This window comes from Tricharina praecox (assembly GCF_024521635.1).
Source record: "Tricharina praecox strain CBS 144465 chromosome Unknown BZA05scaffold_31, whole genome shotgun sequence".
Lineage (NCBI taxonomy): Eukaryota > Fungi > Ascomycota > Pezizomycetes > Pezizales > Pyronemataceae > Tricharina > Tricharina praecox.
In genome coordinates, this window is record NW_026250433.1 from 354,146 (window position 1) to 375,937 (window position 21,792).

Genomic DNA, 21,792 nt, shown 5'->3' on the forward strand with positions numbered 1-21,792 from the left:
GGAGAAGAATAGTCGCCAAAGCACGCCCAAGAACCACAGCCTCGAGTGATAATAGCACACTTGGAAAGGATTGAACAGGAGGGCACCAGCGATGCAAGCGAAAATCGCTGGCCAGTAGATCATGTCCATGCGGCCATTCCAGAAATCGTGGCAGCTGAACCAGAAGCATACAGAGAAGATGGCACTCAGTAAAGCGGGGAACTACATCGAATAATTAGCATCAGCCCAAACAATTTACACCCATAGAACAAACCTCCAGAAACTGTCTATAGTTCAGCTGATGTCGGGAGTCAAACTCGAAGATGAAGGCGTAGTTGATCTTGTTGCGAGTCCAAACTCGTAGATTGATGGCGAACAGTAACGTCTGGCCGAGTAGCAAAACAACACCACCCCATATCTGCCACACCGTCAGCTTTGACCCAACCGGTAACGCGCGAACGAAAACATACTTGTAAGAGATAGCTCGTCCGCAAAGCTCGCTCCGGCTGATTCTTATCGTAAAGCAGGATCATCGCATTATACAGCCCATATACACCAATAACCAACGCACATCCAAGGTAAAATCCCGTCATCCACACGGCTCTATAGTACACCGTCTTACTCTCCCTCGATCTTAACCTCGCCGACGCTTCCTTCCTATTACCCCTCTCGAAGAACCGCGCAAACAACACCTCGGTGTCATTGAGCATATCGTCCAGGTCGTTATCGGCGCCTCCAAATTTACTCTTGTCGACGTATGCCGTCATGAACCGATGCGACGTCCTCAATCCGCTGGCTTTGTCGAACTTCTTGGTGATCTTGCGGAAACACTCTCGGTTGACCGTGACGTAAGACTTCAACATCTCGAGTCCGTGGTAATACTCGATGTACGCCCGCTTGAGCTTGCGCTTCGCGACTCTGTGGGCGGGATTGTTGAGCGGTTTGCGAGTCGGCACGGGCAGGTGACGGACGTAATCCCTTGTCCCCTCGTGGCCATGATGCATGACCGCCGTATTGACCTGCGCGATGGTTGGATGCGGTCGAGTGAGGCCATTCATAGCTTCGGCGAATGTCTTCCATCCCACCCTCTTCTTCGGGCCAATGGTGGTATCCACCGAAGCGGAGTCATAAGCCTCGAGTCCGGAGGTGGCCTCATCATCGCCCACGTCCTCAACGTCGTCCTCCTCGAATGGGATGTTATGCTTCGCCTTGAACCAGCGCTCTCGCATCGTATCCAGCTGCTCGCGCATGTCGTCGAAGCGCTGCGACGATTCCATTTCTCGCTTGATGTAGAAATCCTCACACTTCTTAAGTTGTCCGAGGAGCCAGCTCAGAAATTCCTTCTCAGCAGTCGCTTGCACCTCCTCGATCGTGGGCTCATCGCTACACGGCGGCACCACCGGCGTCCTCCCCAACGTGAAGATGCGCTTCAGCAACGGCGGATTCGCCGCCATCATAGACCCCTTCGACTCGGACCTCGCAAGCACCGGCCGACCCGCCTCCACACTCGGCCCCGTAACCGGCGCACTCTTGACTAGTATCGCAGACGGACCGCGGGAAATTCCCTCGCCATCATAAGTGCCGGGGGGACCAAACGGCTGAATGGGATCGGGCAGCTGCAGCGACGGTGGTTTCGGCGGGCGCATATGGTTCTCATCCGCAACCTTGGGTAGCGAAAAGCTAGGAGAGAACCCGGAGGACCCATAGTTTACCGACGGTCTCCTAGCAGGGGCGGCGATGGAGCTGGCGGCAGTTTGCGGGCGTTGCACGGGCGTCGGCTGTAGTGGTGATCGCTCCTGGAACGTCACTGGAGGGGGAACCTCAGGTTCGGCTTCGGCGCCGGGGCTTCGTGGCGTCCGCTCCAAATTCGGCGAGCGCGACATCAAACTTGTCGATCTGCGCAGGATCGAGAGGCCTCGCACACGCCCGATCGGTGTGGTTCCGCCCGATTTTGGTTCGCCGCCGCCGCCGACGCCGCCGGTGCCACTGACGCGCGATGCGGTGCGCCGCAGTGAGGTGAGCGCTGGTGATGGTGTTGCATTCCGGAGGTTGTTTGTTGTCGCTTTGATGCGTTTTTTCCCAACCTGTTCGGCATGTCGTCAGAGGTGGTACATACATCGAGCGGTACGGGAGCTTAGCAAAGTGCGACGAACCTTGTATTCGACGTACTGCGTCCGCCACTCCGGGACCATAAGGTCTTCGAGGGTCCTATCGTATCACACAGCACCGAGTCAGTCATCAGGATGGTCGCTGCAGGCAGGGGAAGCAATCTAGGCGAACTGACTTGGCGAACTTCATCGCGGACTACTAACTAGTAGGCGGGCAAGATGTGGCGGTGGGAGAGTGAGCGGTGGTGGCGGCGGCGGCGACAGACAGACAGATAGCGTCCAAGAAAACGCGTTCGGCCGGGTCGAAACACGAAGATCGATCTTGTTCTTCGTCTGCTCCGCCGAGAACAAAACCCCTTTATCAGCAACAATGGCGGCGCGCGGCGGTGGGTGGGACGGGATGGGAGGGGAAGAAGCGGAGGTTCATGGGGCAGCTTGCTCCAATTCTGGGCCTCGTGGGTGATATTCGACGGAAGTGGAACCCCTGCGGCAGATCGGTACATTGAGAGTGTGCTTGCCTCACGGCGTCAGCGAGAATTGTTCGAATACAGTAGATGCTCGTGTGCTCGCACATCCGAGGGAGGCGCGGACTGGATGTCATCCACCACACCACAACAGGGGTGGAAAGGGGGCCGGGAGGGATGGGCTTTCGACATCGTCAGATGACTGGCTGTGGTGGCGGCAAGATGCTTGATTTTGAATCGTGATTAATGCCGCTGGAATCTGGATAGAGTGCGGTACATGGCACTTGGGCAGTGGGCACTTGAGCTCGATTGCGGAGCCAGTAACGAACGGGCACCCGCCACTCGCCTCGCCTGCGCCCGCGGAGTACCTTGCCGAAGGGCTCTACGCGCAACGATAGGTGCGATGTCCATTTCTTTCGGTGTATCATTAATTGCATGCGAGCTATCATCATGGCAATACACACGCACGATTCGATATCCAGCGAGAAGCATATGCGGAAGGGTGACCCAATAACAGTGATGCTCCGAGTCAGGGCACAAATCTTCAGCTCCTCGAGATCAGGAATCCTCGTCCATTCGTCGCCATCAGCACTAGCCCGCCGACATCCGTTTCTTCTCCTCCTCCATCCAACTAAATAATCGATAATGATAAAAAGCGCATATAAACAAACGAATGCAAACACCCCAACCATTTCCGCTCCCACGCCAAAGTCTACAGTAATACACCCAAATCCAAATCCAAACCCAAATGTCATATGCCTCGTGTTCCGGTCCGGTCCCGTCAGTTCGTGACGACCATACATACATACAACGGTCGACGGCGGCTGTGCCCGCATTCGACTAATCCCGGCGCCGCTTACCATCCATCCCCAACTCCTCGACTTTCATATCCTTCCACCTGATGCGATAGAGCCCTCCTCTCCAACTGATCGGGCCGGGCCACAGCGCACTCAGCCAGACGGGGAAGGCGAAAGCCTCTCGTCCGATCCACTGGAGCAGCCACTCCATCGCACTCCTTCCCTTATGCCGCGCGATGAAATCTGGCGTGTGGTCGTCGACCGGCACCGACTTGTGGGCGTGCAGGAAGTTGAACAGCACACGGTCCATGAGCCCCCACGCTGCCATGCTCATGATCCAGAAGCCCCAGAAGCTCATCCACGAGGAGCCCACACGGCTCGCCAAGGAGGGGATGGAGGTTACTGCGTAACCCCCGATGAGCGAGCAGGTGACGGACTCCGTGAGACTCTCGACGAACGTTGCAGGGAGGTTTGCATATTTCCTGACTCTAATCCAGCGCATCCGTCGCGCAAGGTAATCGCGCACGGGCATGTCCTCGAGCGGCTGGAAGACCAGATCGGTGCCCATCCCGTGGCGGCGCCATTTCCGCTTGCCCGAGACTTCCTCGTCCAGAGGGGTCAGGAAGAGCTTCTCGGATATCAGGTGGTCCTCGCAGATGTAGTCGGAGAAGTACATCAACCCGTCCTTGTCGCCTCCGTCGCGGGTGACCTCGGCGAGATGGCTGCGCCGGAACATCTCCGATTTCCCCACCACGCAGGATGCGACGGAGAGTGTATTGATGGCGCAGTAGAACTTCGCGTGCGAGCTCGACAGGAAGTTCTCCTCGAGTCTGCCACCGCCATAGGCCAGCACACCCGATAACCAGTTCTTTTCCGCCCCCGGCGTGACCGAGCTCCTTCGCAGCAACGAGCTGGACGACTCCTCGGTTGACGGTGTCCTCGGCGAGTGATCGGGCGTATACGAGCGGACATCGGAAACATCTACAGCAATCGGCAGATGATGCACCAGCTTGTAACCCGTCTGACTCCTCGTTCCCTCGAGCAATTCCACACTCCGTCTCAACGTACCGGGGTTAACCCAGATGTTGCAGTCAAGGATCCACACGATATCCCCCGTCGCCTCACGGTACGCCTTGTTGAGATTCCTAATCTTCGGGTTCGGACCCACGTCCTCCTCGCCGATCTGAAGCCGCGCGTTGACGTTGGGGTGCTGCTCGAGGACGTGGTTGATCACTGGAATCGCGGTGTCCTGCGGCGTCGCGACGCAGAAGACGAGTTCGAACCTGGACTGCGGGTAGTCCTGGAGACATGTCGACGCGAGGCACAGGTCGAGGTTCGGGTCGTAGCCTTTGATCGGGCGGAGGATCGTTACGAAGGGGACATCGTTTTCTGACACCGGTGGTGACGGAGGTGGGGGCTTGTTGTAGGTTCGGAATCTGCGGAACCCGGAATTGTTAGTCCACAATGCCAACACAACATCTAGGCTTCGATCGAAGGGTTGCTTCCGGGAGAACCTACATCCGAGAATATCCAATAGCACAGACCACCCAGTTAAAAATGTACCAGCCGAGCGCGACGCACCCCAGAACGAGGTGCACCGACCACGCAGACTGGCCCGAGGCGTCCGGGCCGACGTCGGGCTCACCGGAGACGGGAATCGCAGAGGCAAAAGCGGGCATTGTCTGATGCAGGGGAAATACGATTCCTTCCCGACATAGACCAGCCTCGACGAGGTATGATATCGAGTATGGCACTAAACCGTGGGCAAGAGAGGATATATGGGTGGTGGTGGAGGAGGTGGTTGGGGGAATGCAAGCGAGTTTTATGTCCATGAAGTCGAAACGCCCATCCATCGACTGTGCCGTTGTGTCCGTCTGCAGCGGGATTCTGGATATCCGTTCGGATTTGCGGCAGGACGGGGTTGTGTGGCTGGCCGGTAAGGAGAAGGCCACGCCGTGCAGCTGGCCAATTTATTCGTCGTTTGGGACACGGATCCAATTAAGGTAGAATGGCCAGGGGCTGTGGATCGGAACATGCCGAGTGATGCAATGGCCAACGCCGGGAGGTAGTTATGCGGCTCTGCGCGGAGTGGTGGTGAGGAAGCTCCAGCCGAACCAGACGGGTGCAGGCATAGCAAACCACCCCGCTACACACCGGTATCAGAGCTTCATCAACCAAAACCCCCACCATCACCTCACAAAATGCATCTCACAATCATCAGGACGTCTCCAGACGTGGAGTCGTACACCGCGCTGTCGACCTTCCAGTCCGAGACTCCAGCTTCGTTCTCGACGCCCGTTCTCCACCATCTCCAAGCCGACTGCAAGGTCCTCGTATCCAACGACCAGGCCTCGCTGATCCCGATATTCGGTGCGAAAACCGCTGGCGACGATGTTGGCGAGCTTTCCGTGGAGGGGATTGACCTCTGGGTGACCAACGAGTACGCATCCTCCTCCTCCTCCTCAATTCCACCCACCGAGCTAACGCGACCTCTCTACTCTCCAGGAACCTAATCCTCTTCAACAAGCCCCTCTCCGTCGGCGCAGTGATCCCCTACCTCTCGCTCACGCTGCACGCGATCCAGCGCGTTCACTCCGACACCGGACTGTACATGCAGATCTCTCTGACGCCGGACATCTCGCACACGTCCAACAGCGACGAGCACGACGACGACGAGCTGCTCGAGCTGACGCTGATCCCGCGGGCGTCCGGCAACGGCGACGGCGACATCTCACAGAAGGACATTGCGGACACGATCTTCAAGGAGCTGAGTGTGTGCACGAGCCTGCACTCGGCGGCGTCGACCTCCGACGACGGCGACGACGAGGACCGCATCATCTTCGAGGGTGAGGGTGACGGCGATGAGCCCAGGCTGGAGGGATTCCCTGGAGAGGGAGGCTGGATCACCGCGGAGAATGTCGACCAGTTCAGGTTCGAGGATGCTGATGAGTTGACTACCATTCTTGGCCCCGGCGCGGGGAGTATACGGCGGAGGGAGGAGGGCGAGGATGTCGATGATGCCGTCACGGACGATGCGAAAGCCGTGGATGAGGCGAAGTGGCGGCGGACCGAATAAGGCAGGCGTGCACGAGTTGGATTCGGAACTGAGCCTTCAAATCTGCGAGGGGAGAAACGCAATAATGTTCGACTAGGAGCATAATGTATATTACTTGGTAGGAAGTTCTGATATGTAGGTAGGGGCAAAAGTTTTGAAATCATCCGCAGAAATTAAAGGGCTTCTTATTACAAGAGTATGATTACACGAAAGGGGACTGCATGATGTATCAAGCTATCAAGCGCGCGGAATCGATATGGCAACCTGCAACATCCACAAGAAACCCAGTTCTCCCCGCAGCCCCCATCGAACAGAATGAAGAGAAGCGGTCCATTACATTTCCCCTACAACGTACCGCGCCACCAGCTTCCCGGCAATGTACGAGATATCTTGGCTCCACTATTGTCAGGCGTCGCCTCCTCCTTTGCCGCATCCTCGATCAACGCAGCACTAGACCCGGCTCTCGAGGAGATTGTATGAAACGTCTGCGAAGCCTGCTCATGCAGCGAACCATAGCTCGCCACACTGCGGACCGGCAGTTTGCTAGCCGGCACCGGCTGGACGGACGCGGAGCTCTCCCGTCGGATCTGAAGACCCAGCGGCATGGGATCGTCGTCCCACGAGAGCCGCTCCAGCACTGGCCGGTCTCCTTGGTCGTCGTTCTGCGGTGGCGGCGGTGGTGGCAGTGGTAGATTAGTCCATGCACCGAGTGATCGGCTCCTTTTGTTGTTGTTCTCGAGCAGCGGTGATGGAATGCTGCGGACATCGCTGGCTCGCGCTTTGTTGCGGTCGGTCAGTAGCGGTGAGCTGCTGCGAGAGCCATTATCTCTAGGCCGCGCCTTGTTGTACTCGAGTGGCAGCGGCGTGTTGGCGAGCCCATCCCGCGACTGAACTGCCGCCGGTGCCGGATACGGCGAGTACGTCTTCGGCAACTTCACTCCACCATCGGAATTCCTCGCCGCCGACTGCCGCGTATACACCGGCGTCTCCTCCTCCTTAATATCCTGAAACGACGGCGCCGACGCCAGCGGCTCGACACTACTCGCCGCACCGACAATGACCTTCCCATGGTGGGCAATGAGGCTGCTCGCGCTCGTCCGCGGCGTCAACGTCATCGCCGGGACAATCCCGTCGGGCAGCGAGTGCCTCCCAGCACCAGGGACAAATGTGACCATGGGGCCGACGACGACGCCGGCGCTGCTCGCGACCGACGAGCGGGACTGCGAGCGCACCAGGGTGTGACTCTTCGAGCTGCGCGTGCTCGGCCTGCGCACCGACACGGCGGGCCGCGTCTGCGACTGCAGACTGCACACGCGCGACGGGATGGTGGGCGTCTCCGGGGGCGGGTACTGCGGCGGCGGGTAGCGCGCGCCCGGCAGCGACGGCGACGCTGACACATATAGCTGTGGGAGGTGGCTCCCGCGCCGCCCGCTACCCTGTGGCGTGCCCAGACGGGGCGCGGGCCGCGAAGGCGGCGCGAGGGGCGCCAGCGGTGCGGTGCGTTGGTCGATACCACCTGTCCCGGACCGGCCGACCGCGGGCATGCTGTTGCTCCGCCGGGGCGTTGGCCGCACGCCCCGCGGCGGCATGGGGAAGGAGTGGTTGAGATCGCGCGGCTGGTCTTTTTCCGTGTTCGTCGCCGCGGCAGTATACTTCCCCCCGCCGCCGCTATCCCCCAGAGGAAGGCATACGGCAATGCTACTCCGCAACAGGTTGCGGTTGTACAGCACCTGCTTCCTTCGTCGCCGGCGGATAAATAGGAACGCCGCTAGCAGTGCGAGGAGGATGACGATGACCGATGTGCCCACCGCTACACCCGCGATCGCCGCGCTGGGAAGGCGCTGTTGGACTTCGGAGGTGCTCGCGGCGGTGGAGGCCGTGGGCGTGGGTGCGCCGGTGATCGAGGCTGGGGTGAAGGCTGGGGTGAAGGCTACTGTGGAAGTGGCATTGTGGTGTGTTGTGGGTACAACAACGGTGGAGGAAGTGCGGGTTCGCGTTGCTGCCCAGTAGATGTCGGGTTCTGATAGGGTTGAGCCGGAGTGCGAGGACGTGGACGTAGACGTGGACATTGAGACGGACCTAACGTAGCCTTGTATAATGGCTGCTTACCTACTGGTGATCAGTTCTGGTATATGGGAGCTGGTAGGATATGGAGATCTCACCACAGAGCGAGTGACGGAGCGAGCGAAAAGTAATAGTAACGAGTGGCAAGAAGTATAGCACCTCTTTGCAAAAGACAAACAGACAGGCAACAAACGAAACGCAGACAGACAGGCAAGCAACGAAGGAGGATGGGATGAATGAGAAACGAGCGGGGGGGGTGAGGGCACCATAAAGCTTTCCGAAGTATAGGGGGCCTGATGTACTTCCTCCCAAGTCTCCCCTCCAATGCCCATTCCCCACCGCCACGAGCGAACGAGCGAACAAACGTTCTGGGAATAGTCCTGCGCATCTCATTTCTCTTCCTCATGTCCACCCAAAAAACGCCACAGTGGACTGATCCGTCCGTTCGAAGTTCGTCGTGCCCACTGCCCATCCGACGACTCCCCTTACCTCATCCACCTCCCACCACGAGGTGCAATTGTGTAGGTATTCACTTTAGGAACAAAAACAGTATGATACGTCGATCTTCACAGTGGGGGAATTGAATCCGGCTCTGCAGGCTGCAAGATGCAGGTACCGTATGCATCTCCATGCAAGCCCCACAAGCCCGCAATGGCAGGATTCCATTTGCGGATATGCAGACACATGGCGAATCCGGTGCTATCCGAATGCGTGGGGGTCTTAGGACTCAGGAGTTGGCGATGCATATGGCTGGGGAAAGGGGGGGAAAGGAAAGGAATTGGATGGATGGATGGAAGGGCGAAGGCGAAGGCTTTCCAAGCCCGCCGGTGTGCGGCGTGGAGCAGAAGTCAATGGGTGCTGGATTGAGCAAAAAGTTGCGAGACGTCGGGGATAAAAAATCTCAATGGTAGACAGGTAGAATAGGAGTTTACAGCCGCAATTGAGCCTTTACCGTCACTGCTCTCACTGCCATTGACTTTGGCTTGTCTTGTCTGTCTATTGACGCGAAGAATGGATCGACGCAAAGAACGAGCACCGAGTGATGACTATGATCCACCCTCGCCCCACCACCATCACCCAACACACACGCCTAAATACCCGCAGCAGCACATGAACACAACCCAATTCTCCCTATCCGGAGGAACAACGTGTCTTCAGTCTTCGGTCTCCACCGACGAACGCCAGCACTAGCGAGAGATGAGGCGAGGCTCGTAGAGGAGATGAACTGGCAGTATACGCATAAAATGAGCAGTGGCTGCTCACTTGCACCACGGTTACTTTGCTTTGGCTCGGATTAGATCCCGTGATGCGTAGTCCACGGTGAAGCTGATGGTTCCCCTCCCCATCCACTCTCCCCCACCACCACCGCCGCCACATCGCCGCATCGCCGCCGCAGCCTCCGCCACCATCGCCGCCGCAGCTAAACGAACATTGTAACGCCCCCGTCCGGACTCCGCATAATACCGAGTGGAGCCATGGGTACTACCTCACCTTCCGAGTACATTCCACCGGACAATTTTCCGTCAAGTACAGTCAAGTCAATTCAACCAGCGAGAAAGAGCCGAGCAAAAGTGAAAGTGAAAGTGCAACTAACTACTCCATACCGCTGCGTGTGACATCCTCCTCCATGGTTGTACAACACCGTGCCCCTCCCCCTCACATCCCCTCACATCCAACCACCTCTCCAGTCTCCATAACTCATGCATACATGCCTAATCATATTTTGGTGGTTATTGGTGGTTATTGGTGGTTATTATGGTGTCCCCTTGCTGTCTCTCTTCACGACTCAATTTGAGGAATGCAAGTGCGCTGCATCACGGATCACTCTGTCGTAGTGGGGGTGGATGGATGGACAGGACAGGACAATGTTTTTATGGCCGCTCGACAGACAGACAGCACGCCCTGATGATTCGATTCGATTCTTTTGGCGCGTATGACATGTAACCAACTGCCAGGAGATATCCAACGCCGCGTGCAAACAGGTAGGCACCTAGGTAGGTAGCAGTGGAGCAGTGGAGCAGCGTGATAAAAACCGCCGCGCCGCAACATATCTACCTAATCTATCGTAGTATAGAACAATTTCAAAACGCCCTCATACATAAGAACCAAGCAAGGAGAAGAAAAGGTTCCGTTCCGTCAAGTTAAATCTCACGAAAACACAAAAAAAAAGACAAGAAGGCGTCTACCCATCTCCGATAGATAGAAATCCGCAGCACACGCTCCATGCAACAAACCACGCACACATAAACACCATGTTGTCTACCTAAGTGTGTACTCGGGTTACTTGAGCACCCACCTTTTATCGTCCCTCTTCTCTCCTACCCGCTCCGCAACCAGGTCGAGCGTGTTCTTGATGTTGTCTTTGCCGATCTTTGGGAAGGCCTTTTTCAATACCTCGATCAGGCCGGCTTTTGTCATGTCGCTGCCGTCGATGGCGCGCTTGAACTCTTCCATGTGCTCTGGGGGTACCAGTTTCTTTGGAGCACCGGAAGCTGTGGTCGCTGCTGCTGCCGCCGCTGCTGCCGCCGCTGCCGCAGCCACAGCTGGGAGGGTGCGGTTCAGGGCTGTGAGGGGTTTGCGTGGAGGCTCCATGGCGGTTGAGGCCGAGGTGCGTTTGCTCTCTGCCGAGGCTTGGGGCTCCCAATACTTTGTGGAAAACGGGTCGATGGGAGCAGATATGCCGTCTAAACCGATCACATCAGCATTTCTCTCTCTCGTACGGAGCACAATTCCAGGGGTGGGGGGGGGGGGAGTGTCGTCAACTAACCCATCAAAAACCGAATTCTCATCTCCTCCAGATCCGGACGAGCTGCCCTGCCCGCCGCATCCTCCCAGCACATTCCCGAATTCGTCGCGATGAGCACCGCCATCCGAGCCCGCTTCAGCCCCGTGTCTTCCTCGTCGTCCAGGAAGCCGTCCAATGAATCACCGCCATCAGAGTCTTTGTCCTCCTCGTCCTCACTAAGGAGATCCTCTCCGTCCTCGTCATCCGCCACCCACTCCGCTTCGGAATCGTAATCGTAGTTTACGCCCGGAAGAGCTCTATCGAACGGTTTCCTGCCGGAGCGGAGGCCACTGGTTTCGGGGGTCTTGGTGTAAGTACCGTTGTACGGCGGCCGTACGTCCTCGGCGAATCTGAGGAATTTGTGTGGTAGCTCGTTCAGTAGCTTGAGGTAGAAGGCGGAGTCGTAGGTTTCGTTCGTGGCTCGGCCCGTCGTCGTCGTCAATGGAGGTAGGCAGGGGTCGTCAGGGTTCTCGATTCGTGCCAGGATGTCTCGAGTGGTGAAGGCCATCGGTTTCCCTCGTCGTGCCCGCGCCTTGAGCGGGTGGATGTGTAGCAGCTCAGCGATCTCCTCCGCCGTGACCCTGCGCACCGGGGGGACTTCCTCCCCATCATCCACCTCCATCTCATCCGCCGCTCCGTCCCTCGGCAACCCCAACGCCTCATCGATAGCCCTACTGATCGCCACCTTCGCCTGCTCATCCCTTAGAAAGGGGCTCTGTGGGGCCACGATCATATTCGTCTTGACAAAGAAAGGTCCAAAGGCTCTCAGGTAATCACCGGACGCCGACGAGGGCAGTTTCTTTTCCGCTGCCGGCTCGACCGTCGCAACACCCGCACTCGCACCACTCGCCGGCGCCGACGCTGACGGATCTTTCTTCGGCGTCCGGAAGAACATGCTCAGTGTGGGCTGGCTGCGCTCCTTCTTCCGCTTCTCCTCGTCCTTCTTCTGCTTCTCCTCGTCCCGGATCCGCTTCTTCTCATCCCTCTCCGCTTTCTACCCTCTTGAAATTAGCCTCCGCCCTCTCCCACCCTCCTCGCCCCTCACCCTCCTTAACAGAAAAAGAGAAAACGTACCTGCGCCTCCCTCTCCCGCTTCCTTTCCTCCTTCTCCCGCTCCCTCACCTCCCGCTCCCTCCGCTTATCCTCCTTCTCCTTCTCCTTCGCCTTCCGCTCCTCCTCCGTGATCTTCGGTTTCTTCACCGTGGGCGGCGGAGCAGGCCCTGTCCCCGACTGGTCCCCGTCATCCCCGGCGGGTCTCTTACGGCTTTCTGGGGGAGGAGGTGACGAGGCGAGGGCTAGCGTGTCGAGCTGGGTCGAGACGTCGCCTTTGGCGGGTTTGGCTGCGGAGGGCTGTGACAGTGCCATGGCGGGTTCCATCTCTCTCCGTTCTTGTCAATTCCTTCAAATTCTTCGCGTCTTCGTCCTTCGCGTGGGATTGCTGGGTTGCGCGTAGCCGATGAAGGTGATGGTGGTGGTGGCCGTCGTAGTGGTAGTCGCGGTGGTAGTCGCGGTGGTCGTGGTAATGGTAATGGCCGTAGTAATGGCCGTGGTAATGGCAGTGGCGGTGGTACCTAGTGGTGGTCGTGGTGGTCGTGGTGGTGCAGGGTGTTCACTCTATTCTAGAGTAGGTAGATCGGGCAGAAGGCGCGAAAGACATAAAGTTTCGTGTGCGCGACGTGACAAGTGCCACTGCTGCTGCCGCCGCTGCTGCTGCTACGGCTGCTGCTACGGCTGCTGCTACTCTACATACGGCTGTTACTGCCAAGACCTCTGGCGTGTTTTGTACGGTTGGACCGGTTGGCGGGTGCGTGGTAACTATGGGAAGTGGGGAGTGGGGAGTCATACATGTGCACTCGAGGGGTGGGTCGAAACTCATGGGAGATGTGGGATATGGAGGGGAGATGATCAGATGTGGACTGGAGATGGCGATATGGAGATAATGGACAGTCGGGACTCACGAGTGCTTGGAATGCTAGGAGGAGATGGTAATATAACTCCATATGTCCAGGTATGATACATACATGGGAATATTCAATAGAATCGCAGCGTGAATGGACACCTTCACCATCCATCACATCTCCAGCGTCCACCTTCACCAACAACTAGGTATTGCAGCCAACCTATCCAGCCTTATTTTTTTGGAGTGGAAAATACAGACAGACAGGCAGCCCGGCATCCAGACACACGATAATCGATAATCAAACACGATACATAATTCCCCAAAACGACAGTATAGTAAACCAGGCGCTACAGGTATCAAAACCAATCACAATCAACTCCATTTGCCCAGATGTAGCATAAAACACCGATAAAAAAAGATACACCCCCCCACCCACCCGCTGCCCCCAAACGAACGAGATCTTGTTGCTTCAGAAAGCCGCCTACCCCCCACCACTCTCCCTAGTAGAGTATCCATGCGAAACAGAAATAAACCAAACGAATGACACAAAAACGATTGAACACCAAAGGACCCATAGAACACCGGCCGGCAGATGGCAAAAAAAACAAACAATGAGATACTCCCGCCTCCTGCTCGCCTCCTCCTCAGAGGCGTGCTAGGATTAGTCAGGATTCGCAACCACCAGCCGGAGTCCGCTCATGGTCATAGTCCTGACCTCGCCCTCATCGACGCTCCCGCTCCTTCTCAACTGGCTGCCACTCCTGCGCACGACATTCCTATCGACTGGCGACGCCGGAAACGACGTTTCGTAATATCCGCCGCCGGAGATTGTGACGCGCGGATTCGATTCCTCGACGATGTACGGGACGAAATGCGGAGGCGTCCTGTTGGTCTTTCCCGCTCGCGGTTGCGAGGAGGGCTCATTGAGCTCTGTCGAGGACAGGTTGGGCGAGTAGGTTGACGAGCCGCTGCCGGTCGAGGTTGTGCGGTGAATTCCGCCGATCGACGAGTTGCGGCGGTCGTTGGCGTAGGTGCGGTGATTCGAGTTCAGCGAGGACCTTCCGGACCCGGAGCCGGATCGCCGGTGCTGGCCCATGTAGAGCTCGTCCTCCTCGCCGCTGTCGTCGTTCGCCTCTGTGGCGGACAGCCGCGGTGGCGGCTGATTGACCAGACTGTTCGCCCCTATGCCGACTACGGTGTGCGAATTGGTCTTGCCCAATTTGTGGTGCGCGGAAGCTCTGCCGCGCAGTGACGTGCTCGAGCTCGAACTCGATCCCAGGCCTCCCTTGGAAGCGCTCGACGACGGGCCAACCACGTCCTTGGCAGCACGCGCCTTCGCCGCCTTCTGCGACGCAACGAGTCGCGGGTCCTCCTGCTGCGACTTGTCGCACCATACCGTAGCCTTCTGTCGTCGCAGCGCGGCAACGTAGTTGTTGCTCGACGGGCCGGGGATGGAATTGGTGGTGTTGTTACTGCACGAGCGCCCGAGTTGCGTCGAGGAAGCGCTACTCCTCACCGTGCCCGTCGACGCCGTACTCGACCGGTGTTTGTGGATCGGCATGGGGGTGTAAAGGTTCTGCTGCGGCGGATATGGCTGATAGTTCTGTTGCGGCTGCTGCTGATGTGGGTGGTACGCCTCGTGGCTTGCCTGTTGCTGGGCAGAATAGATGCCCGACGAAGAGGTGCGTCGTAGGTGGTGCGAATGGGACTGCGAGGAGTTGTCGGTTCTATATGCGTTCTGTGGGGCGAGGTAGGTCAAGTTCATCGACATGGTCCGCGGGCCAGATGCGCCACCGTGCGGCTGCGGCCTCAAGTTCCGCGCCGGGAACTGGTATGATGGTGCTGCATAGTCGACCATGACTTTGTTCGTTGCACCGACGGACGGACGAGGGCGTGAGGGGAAGATAAGACGAGGAGACGCGAAGACGATCAAAATCGGGCTGAATTGTGTTCCTTAGAGCGTTTCGTCCATTCGGCACGATATATTGTATAGTGGTACGCGGCGGCGGGGGATGTAAGGCGGAAGTAGGAGCGTATGTAGATCCTATGTGCGAGAGGAATCTGGAAGAGAGCGAGAGAGAGATGGTCAGCTGCACCAAATTTTTACGTTTTTTTTCTTTCTCGAAGGACAGGCGAATTCGTGGGTGTTCGCAGACGGCGGGCTGTCGAGTCTTATGGGAGGGGGGAGGGGGGGGGCAGCGGTGGTGGGAGGTGCGCGCCTGGTTTACTCACTAACTGAGCTACCTGGGGGGTGCAGGAAAGACTTGTTCCTGATTTTCCTAGATTTCGGAATTCTTTCGCTTCAGCGGGCAGTTGCGTAGTGTGTTGCAGATCTTTCTTTCTCGCACACAACTCTGCTCCCTCTCAGTCTCAGCGGCCCGGGGAAAATACTGCTGATCTCCGAAGATGACGATGATGCTCAGAGATACGAGGCGACGTAAACGTAAAGGAGGTAAGTTACAAAGTGGAGGGCTGGAGGGCTGGAGGGCTATATCAGGTCGGAGATTGACGAGGACCTCGGACCGTACTCCATACGGCGACGGCGGGGTGGGAGGTGGGCAATGGATAGGCTAGAGGTGGTAATGGCAGTAGCAGTAGTGGTGGTGGTAGCAGTGGAGTGGCAGTGGCAGTGGCAGTGGCAGTGGCAATGGCAGTAGTAATAGCAGTGGCAGCAGCAGCAGCAGCAGCAGTAGTAGTAGTGGTAGTCGCAATCGTAGTCGCTGTCGCTGCGTGGTGGTGGAGGTGGTGGTTGTGGTAGTTGGTGGTGGTGGTGGTGGTGGTGGTAGTGGTGGTGGTGATTCTTTCGCGACTCTGTGGGCGCCCTACTACATATGCGGGAATCCGGCTGTAGAGGCCAATCAGAGAGGCGTCACCATGCAAGGCGCTGCACAACCACAACATCAACAGCTGAGGACCTTGCAGACTTGGGTTGGGCAGGTAGAGTACACGATTTGGTAGGATGGCAGTATACCAGTATGTAGCGGGTAGGTACGAGTACATACACACATACATACGTGGGTACTTTGCACTCGGTACGCATGGCAGCAACAGTAGTGGGAGTCGCAGTAGGGATGGCCATACTCCCGAGGCGTCCTCTACTCTACATAGAGAGAATCCACATGGAGTACAAAGCTGAGTAGTTTCCTACTCCACTCGACATGGTTGGGGACTGGGCTGCGTATGTATGTACAAAGTCTGCAGCGGTGTCGCTATGGCGGGGGGTAGGGCGAACTATACCAGAGAGACGGCGCGGCGGCGGAACGGAGGAGCAGGAGGAGGGGGGAGGGGGTGGGGATATGGATGTGATTGATGCGAGTGAGCCAGGCTTACAGCGCAGCCCAGGCTTTAGTGGGACTTGGGATAAAGTAACTCTCTCCAGATAACGGGAAATCTACCCGCGCCGACCTATGGGATCGCTGGAGCAGAGTCAGAGAGGTATGTATCGGTGGAGCAAGAAGACGAAGACGAAGACGAGGAAGAAGAAAGGAAGGTGAAGAAGAAGAAGCAGGTGAAAGCCACCGAGAAACGCCGCGATAAAAACCACAGATGACGCAAATCGACTGCTCAATGCGCTTCGGAAGGAGAGGGGGGCGAGGGGAATGGACGAGGCAAGGAGGGGGAGGGGCAATTGGATTAGGTACCTATGGTGGGGGGTGAGGTACCGTGTAGTTACGTACCGGTACGTGTTCCGCCATCCAGGCCACTCAGGTGCGCGTATCGGCTTTTTTCTTCTTCTGCCTCAGAGCTGACACCTCTCATCGCGCTGAACGCAACACAGAATCCACATGGCACCTGCAGCCACACACACTTCGCCCAAGGACCGTGCCATTCCCACTCCAGGTAGAGTCTCATTCGGTAGACCGGCGACCCGATGCTGGCTGGCTGACTGGCCTAACCTTCCCCCCCTCCCCCCCCTCCTGCAGCCACCTTCGCCAATCAGCCTACGACCATCGCCAACGGGGCGTTGAAACCTGAGCAAGCATCGTGAGATCTGGCTGACCCAGGCGCTAGAGTGTGTAGAAAGTACACATGCTGTATGTACAGCGGGCCCGGAATTTTCCTAGGCTCGATGTCCAGGCACTTCGTACCATGAACCAGTACTTGGTTAGGTACTCGGCAGTTATCGAGCAAATGTTTCAGTTCTCTATGTAGACGGCTGCTCTCGGAGTCAGTGTTTGCAGTATGTCTCGAGCAAGTGTCTCTCCCTCTCTCTCTCTCCATCGGAGTCGCACTCGCAGATTCCGTCATGTCTCTCCCTTCGCACATGAACGGAACAGTTGTGTGTGTGTGTGTGTGTGTGTGTGTGTGTGTGTGACGGAGGGCAACAATTACCCATCCCGCCAACTCGTCCATGACGAATGAACTTGCTGAAGTACGTAGAGTGGTTACATACCGGCCAGGTACTGGGGTGCAGTTATAGTAGGGTACTTGCGACGACGACCACATAAACTGGTGTCATCGATATTCGATCCCTCGGCGATGCTAAGTAACCGTCCGTCATATCATAGGTCATATCATACGTACATACATCGTTGTTGAAGCGAAGTGGAGCGGAGAGGAGTGGAGAGGAATAGTTACCGTTAGTTAGCGGTATGTAGTAAGCACAGCCCACAGCGACATCCATAGACAGGTAGGGCGCGCGCCTGGATGCGTATTGATCTGGGAGCCAAATCGCATGGCCAGATCCGACGGGAATCGCCAGAAAAAAGCGAACTTTTTTTGGTGTCCCGCGTGTCAACGGAATGAACCGAATCCTCGTCCTTCACAGCGCAAATGGCCGTAACGAGCGACAGCCACCAACTACCGGTACCGGTGCCGTATCATGTCGAACCATCGCGGAAGTCCACAGTAACATACCGGTACTGTACCCGCGTACGGTACGTGGAAGACATGTTACGGTCATTACCGCTGATTTCCGTTGGCCGTACCATAGCCGCCGTTAATCGGCCCGGGAAACGCGGGACCGTTGAAGAGGCCGATCAGTTAGGGGAGTGGGGAAGACGCCAGATGTATGCCGCACACAGGAGCCGCCAACGGCGCAACGTCCGTCGGACGATCTTCAGTGCCCCGGCGCGGCCCACGCCCCGCCCCATCAGACTCTGGGGTCCAGCATAGGTAGGCACCTAGCATGGTGTCGTCGGGAACGCGGTTTCCGGGTCTCCGGGTTTCCGGGGTTTCCGGGTTCCTAGTGCGGGTATGTGGGCGTGCTAGGTGTTCCGGGAACGCGGCAGTGCCGGCGGAAACTGTTTTCGGCCTCCGACCCGACGGCGACAGTGACAGCGACATGTCTGAGGTTCGTCGGTAATTAAGGGTAACTAAGGGCGGGTGTTTGTTTGGAGTGCGAGTCCACTCCAGATGGAGATATCGGTAGCTGTTGTTGTTGTCCGGTCGGAGGATGCTGAAGGTAGGTAGAGTACCGTAGCCACGGGGAACGGGGAATGGGGATCAGACGGAGAGAGAGTGTACGGCAAAGGCGTAAGGACGGAGCGAGGAGTCGTTCGGGGACGTCGGGGGGAAAAGGCGGACGAAGAACGATAGTAGGTAGGTAATAGTTTCTCAGGAGTGTCCAGACTCCAACAATGATGCGGCCCGCTGAGCGCTACAGGTGACAGCCAAAGGTATCAGCCACTCAGTACCTAGAGCAGAGTGACAGCTGCGGGCACCTGTCACTGGTCACCTTCTGTGGGCCTCGTGGAGCCAGACCCGATCCGGTTGGCTCCAACGTTGAGATGTTGCTACTTTTTATGTTCGTCTGATCGGTTGGCCAACATACTCAACCATCATAGACCTCACCATCACCAGTTAGTTTTACATCTCGTCATTCAACTCGCGGGGTACAGGTTCATCACCTGAAGAACACAGCTGGCTCTTTTCTTTCAGTGTCGTGTTCTCTCTAGTAAAATACAATCGGTCTTCTATCTTTTTATCAAAGTTGCCTGAGGGTCATCTCGTCCCCAGTGCTTCACTACAAGGCTACAACGCGCCTGGTTTGCCCTATTCACTTACGGCAATGTTCTATTCATCGAGTTTCTGTATGGTGCACGTAAGGCTGGTGAATGAGAGAACCTTTGCGACGTGTGGGCTGGCCTTGTATGACATACTCCAGGTACTCTACTCCAGGTCGGGTTTCAATCTCCCTTGCATCGTGAACTCCGTCTCTCAGCTAAAGCGTGAAGCGGACGACATGGTCAACACGCAGCTTCTGTCTCTCCTCCGCGCGCCCCATCGCAGCGACACCTTATCCTCCTCCTCCTCCTTCTACTCCTCCGAGCACATATTACGGTATGTAGCACCCGTCAATCGCCTAGGTACGGCGCCCAGGTACGGTATACAACCTCAACCGAAGTTCCTCCCCACCACCGCCGCCGCCGACAAATTCTGCCGAGAATCGTTTCTCCTAACGACTCGTGTATCCCCTATATCTCCGCGTCTATGACTCGGATCTCGTACCAATAATTGACTGACGATGGTTTCAGGCACCAGTGAGTCGGCTATAGCACCTATCACAGCTCCCACCACTCTTGCCACTACCAGCACCACCACCACCGCATTGGAACATCGCCATTCAATTATCTACGGTACATATCAGTCCTCACATCCCGCGCCACCGGCGCGCATGTCCCTTACCTCGCCCTCACCCTCACCACGCCCTCGCCCTCGCCCTCGCCCTCGCCCTCGCCCTCGCCCTTCCTCGGCTCTTTAATCTCGTCCTCCTTTAGGCTTTAGGCCCCGTAAGGCTGAGTGAGACCAAGCAGCCCATAAACGAATCGACGGGTCTAGAGGGCGGCGGGTGTGAGCACAGGCGTGAGCACAGGGTGGCACATACATATTGCTGTCGCTCACAAAATTTTCGACATTCAGCCGATGGATAGATAACCCATGCCCCCGCTCACACACGCAGTGCGCATACATATCATATACTTCCCAGTCCCCCGTCTCTCCCCCACGAACTGCACTGCGCAGAAAACGGAACCTTATCGAGATACAGTGGTGGTATCGGGGATTCCGGAATGCGGAGAGAGGCTGGGGGGAAACAAACGGGTGCTCGGTGAGTTGATTGCTGGCTGCATCCCGAGGTTTTTTCCTTGTCGATGTTGAAAGAGTCAGATTCATGCGCGATACGGCTGCATGATCGGGTGAGGGGAGGGGGGAGGGGAGGGGGGAGGGGAGAGGAAAGAAAGGAATGGGAGGGAATGGGTCAGGTGGGGTGGGGGGATGGGGGGAAACATTCGATATCGGATAAAAGAAATTCCTCGTATCTACAAACTGGTAGGTACGAGGAGATGCTTTCTGTGGTACGTATCGTATCATAGGATATCTCGTTCCTTCTTCGTTCCTTCCTTCCTTCACTGTTCCCTCCTGATACAGCTGCCATACGAAGCATGTACCGATGCGATGAAGCCACGGAAATGCATACCGATACTCATCATACTCCATGTGCCCCAGGCCCAATGCCCCGTCCCCAACCCGCTTCCCCCCACCCCGCCCCGCCTCGTCTCGCGAGTCGCGACCTCAAGGCTCAATCCTTACAGCGCCCATGAATGTACGGGATGACATGATGACATTCGCGGGTGCGAGGCGAGGCGAAAGAAATATCATATGTATGTAGATAACCACCTAATGCGCATGCATGACGCACTTGCATCACATCCCCATCCCCACGCCCACGCCCACGCCCACGCATCCACCTCTCCCTCCCTCCCTCTGTCTCCACCACGCCTTCTCTCTCGCTCGCACCCACGCACGCCCTCATCGCGTACGGATACCGGTAGACGCGTGGGCAGCGTATCTGGAGTACCGTATGTAGGCAGACAACTACGGTACTCCACATGATTAGCGACATATCATACGCACATACGTACGAAAATTTTCTCGAGAAGGTGCCACACGCTGTCTGTCATGCTCTGCGCAGGAAGGAAGGAAGGAAGCTGTGAAGATTACTAGTACTCGTACATAGGCCATCAGCGGGTACTCGGCAGCGTAGTGGGTTTGTAGAGTACCGTAGTTCCCGGTGGTAGTGGTAGTGGTAGTGGCGAACGCAGAGGGGGAGGGAGAGACACACTTGGGGAGGGACAGAGAAAGAGAGAGAGGGAGATAGGGATGGGACGATGCGAAGGCAAAGAAGTATCACAAGTACGTGATGGAGCAGGCAGGTGGAGCAGGCAGGTAGAGCAGGTACATACGGTGGGTACAGCGGCCCGGCGCATCGCATGGTCGTGCCTGGGGGGCCAGTACCGTAACATACTCTACATAGAGTATCGCCGGCCTAGACTTTTCAAGCACATCCGAGCATGTCCGCCGCCCGCCGTCCGGTGCAGGGTACTACCTCGACTCTCAGAGTCTGCTGTCTATTGCAAGCAGAGCACGATACACAGCCGTTCCCCCCCCTCCCCCACCCTCTCTAGACTCCCCCTCCCCCTCGAAACGAAACGAAACGAAACATCCCCCCACCCCCCACGAAGCCGGAATGCGAACAAAAACGTGAACGCAAACACGCTCACAGAAACGCGCTCACACGCGCAGCGACGCAGCTTCAGCGTTTCCCCTGGGGCCTGCCGCAGTGCGCAGTGCCCACCGCCGCCCCATCCCATCCCATCTTCAGGCCTCCGACCGGGCCTCCGACCGGGAGTCACCCGCGTC

General features: G+C 57.2%; 8 protein-coding genes across 8 annotated transcripts; 2 read left to right on the forward strand and 6 right to left on the reverse strand.

Moving 5' to 3' along the window:
- Positions 1-19: 19 nt before the first annotated feature.
- Positions 20-2,362, reverse strand: BZA05DRAFT_177812 (SPX domain-containing protein). The gene is made up of 4 exons (XM_051479276.1): positions 2,264-2,362; positions 2,133-2,187; positions 254-2,063; positions 20-201 (listed from the first exon to the last, which is right to left on the reverse strand). Exons 1-3 carry the CDS (start codon positions 2,275-2,277, stop codon positions 291-293), a joined length of 1,842 nt encoding a protein of 613 aa, XP_051335839.1. The 5' UTR covers positions 2,278-2,362; the 3' UTR covers positions 20-201; positions 254-290.
- A 1,029-nt stretch (positions 2,363-3,391) lies between these two features.
- On the reverse strand, positions 3,392-5,027 carry BZA05DRAFT_343174 (uncharacterized protein; the record flags this gene model as incomplete). Its single annotated transcript, XM_051481071.1, has 2 exons — positions 3,392-4,784; positions 4,867-5,027. 2 exons carry the CDS (start codon positions 5,025-5,027, stop codon positions 3,392-3,394), a joined length of 1,554 nt encoding a protein of 517 aa, XP_051335840.1.
- Positions 5,028-5,308: 281 nt separating this feature from the next.
- BZA05DRAFT_177887 (regulator of volume decrease after cellular swelling-domain-containing protein) lies at positions 5,309-6,524 on the forward strand. Its single transcript, XM_051479277.1, has 2 exons — positions 5,309-5,788; positions 5,854-6,524. Exons 1-2 carry the CDS (start codon positions 5,550-5,552, stop codon positions 6,422-6,424), a joined length of 810 nt encoding a protein of 269 aa, XP_051335841.1. The 5' UTR covers positions 5,309-5,549; the 3' UTR covers positions 6,425-6,524.
- Positions 6,525-6,747: 223 nt separating this feature from the next.
- BZA05DRAFT_448547 (uncharacterized protein) lies at positions 6,748-8,472 on the reverse strand (the record flags this gene model as incomplete). The annotated part of the gene is made up of 1 exon (XM_051487260.1): positions 6,748-8,472. The coding sequence occupies one exon, from the start codon at positions 8,470-8,472 to the stop codon at positions 6,748-6,750; it is 1,725 nt and encodes a 574-aa protein (XP_051335842.1).
- A 1,895-nt stretch (positions 8,473-10,367) lies between these two features.
- On the reverse strand, positions 10,368-12,912 carry BZA05DRAFT_358986 (chromatin assembly factor 1 subunit A-domain-containing protein). Its single transcript, XM_051481458.1, has 3 exons — positions 12,327-12,912; positions 11,235-12,246; positions 10,368-11,151 (listed from the first exon to the last, which is right to left on the reverse strand). Exons 1-3 carry the CDS (start codon positions 12,627-12,629, stop codon positions 10,748-10,750), a joined length of 1,719 nt encoding a protein of 572 aa, XP_051335843.1. The 5' UTR covers positions 12,630-12,912; the 3' UTR covers positions 10,368-10,747.
- A 673-nt stretch (positions 12,913-13,585) lies between these two features.
- On the reverse strand, positions 13,586-15,413 carry BZA05DRAFT_177923 (uncharacterized protein). Its single transcript, XM_051479278.1, has 2 exons — positions 15,385-15,413; positions 13,586-15,213 (listed from the first exon to the last, which is right to left on the reverse strand). The coding sequence occupies exon 2, from the start codon at positions 15,008-15,010 to the stop codon at positions 13,814-13,816; it is 1,197 nt and encodes a 398-aa protein (XP_051335844.1). The 5' UTR covers positions 15,011-15,213; positions 15,385-15,413; the 3' UTR covers positions 13,586-13,813.
- Positions 15,414-17,894: 2,481 nt separating this feature from the next.
- BZA05DRAFT_421964 (uncharacterized protein) lies at positions 17,895-18,748 on the forward strand (the record flags this gene model as incomplete). The annotated part of the gene is made up of 5 exons (XM_051485761.1): positions 17,895-18,029; positions 18,177-18,267; positions 18,364-18,445; positions 18,492-18,556; positions 18,723-18,748. 5 exons carry the CDS (start codon positions 17,895-17,897, stop codon positions 18,746-18,748), a joined length of 399 nt encoding a protein of 132 aa, XP_051335845.1.
- A 2,026-nt stretch (positions 18,749-20,774) lies between these two features.
- Positions 20,775-21,482, reverse strand: BZA05DRAFT_410209 (uncharacterized protein). Its single transcript, XM_051484870.1, has one exon. The coding sequence runs from the start codon at positions 21,362-21,364 to the stop codon at positions 21,050-21,052; it is 315 nt and encodes a 104-aa protein (XP_051335846.1). The 5' UTR covers positions 21,365-21,482; the 3' UTR covers positions 20,775-21,049.
- Positions 21,483-21,792: the final 310 nt, after the last annotated feature.

What these genes read in the sequence shown, in the direction of transcription:
- BZA05DRAFT_177812 (XM_051479276.1), bottom strand. An exon ending in CGCAGTACGTCGAATACAAG is followed by an intron (nt 2,064 to 2,132) that starts GTTCGTCGCACT and finishes CATGCCGAACAG; the next exon opens with GTTGGGAAAAAACGCATCAA.
- BZA05DRAFT_177887 (XM_051479277.1), top strand. Translation starts at nt 5,550, where the DNA reads ATGCATCTCACAATCATCAGGACGTCTCCAGACGTGGAGTCGTACACC. An exon ending in GACCTCTGGGTGACCAACGA is followed by an intron (nt 5,789 to 5,853) that starts GTACGCATCCTC and finishes TCTACTCTCCAG; the next exon opens with GAACCTAATCCTCTTCAACA.
- BZA05DRAFT_358986 (XM_051481458.1), bottom strand. Translation starts at nt 12,629, where the DNA reads ATGGAACCCGCCATGGCACTGTCACAGCCCTCCGCAGCCAAACCCGCC. An exon ending in AGCGGGAGAGGGAGGCGCAG is followed by an intron (nt 12,247 to 12,326) that starts GTACGTTTTCTC and finishes TCAAGAGGGTAG; the next exon opens with AAAGCGGAGAGGGATGAGAA. An exon ending in GAGAATTCGGTTTTTGATGG is followed by an intron (nt 11,152 to 11,234) that starts GTTAGTTGACGA and finishes TGATCGGTTTAG; the next exon opens with ACGGCATATCTGCTCCCATC.
- BZA05DRAFT_177923 (XM_051479278.1), bottom strand. Translation starts at nt 15,010, where the DNA reads ATGGTCGACTATGCAGCACCATCATACCAGTTCCCGGCGCGGAACTTG.
- BZA05DRAFT_410209 (XM_051484870.1), bottom strand. Translation starts at nt 21,364, where the DNA reads ATGCGATGCGCCGGGCCGCTGTACCCACCGTATGTACCTGCTCTACCT.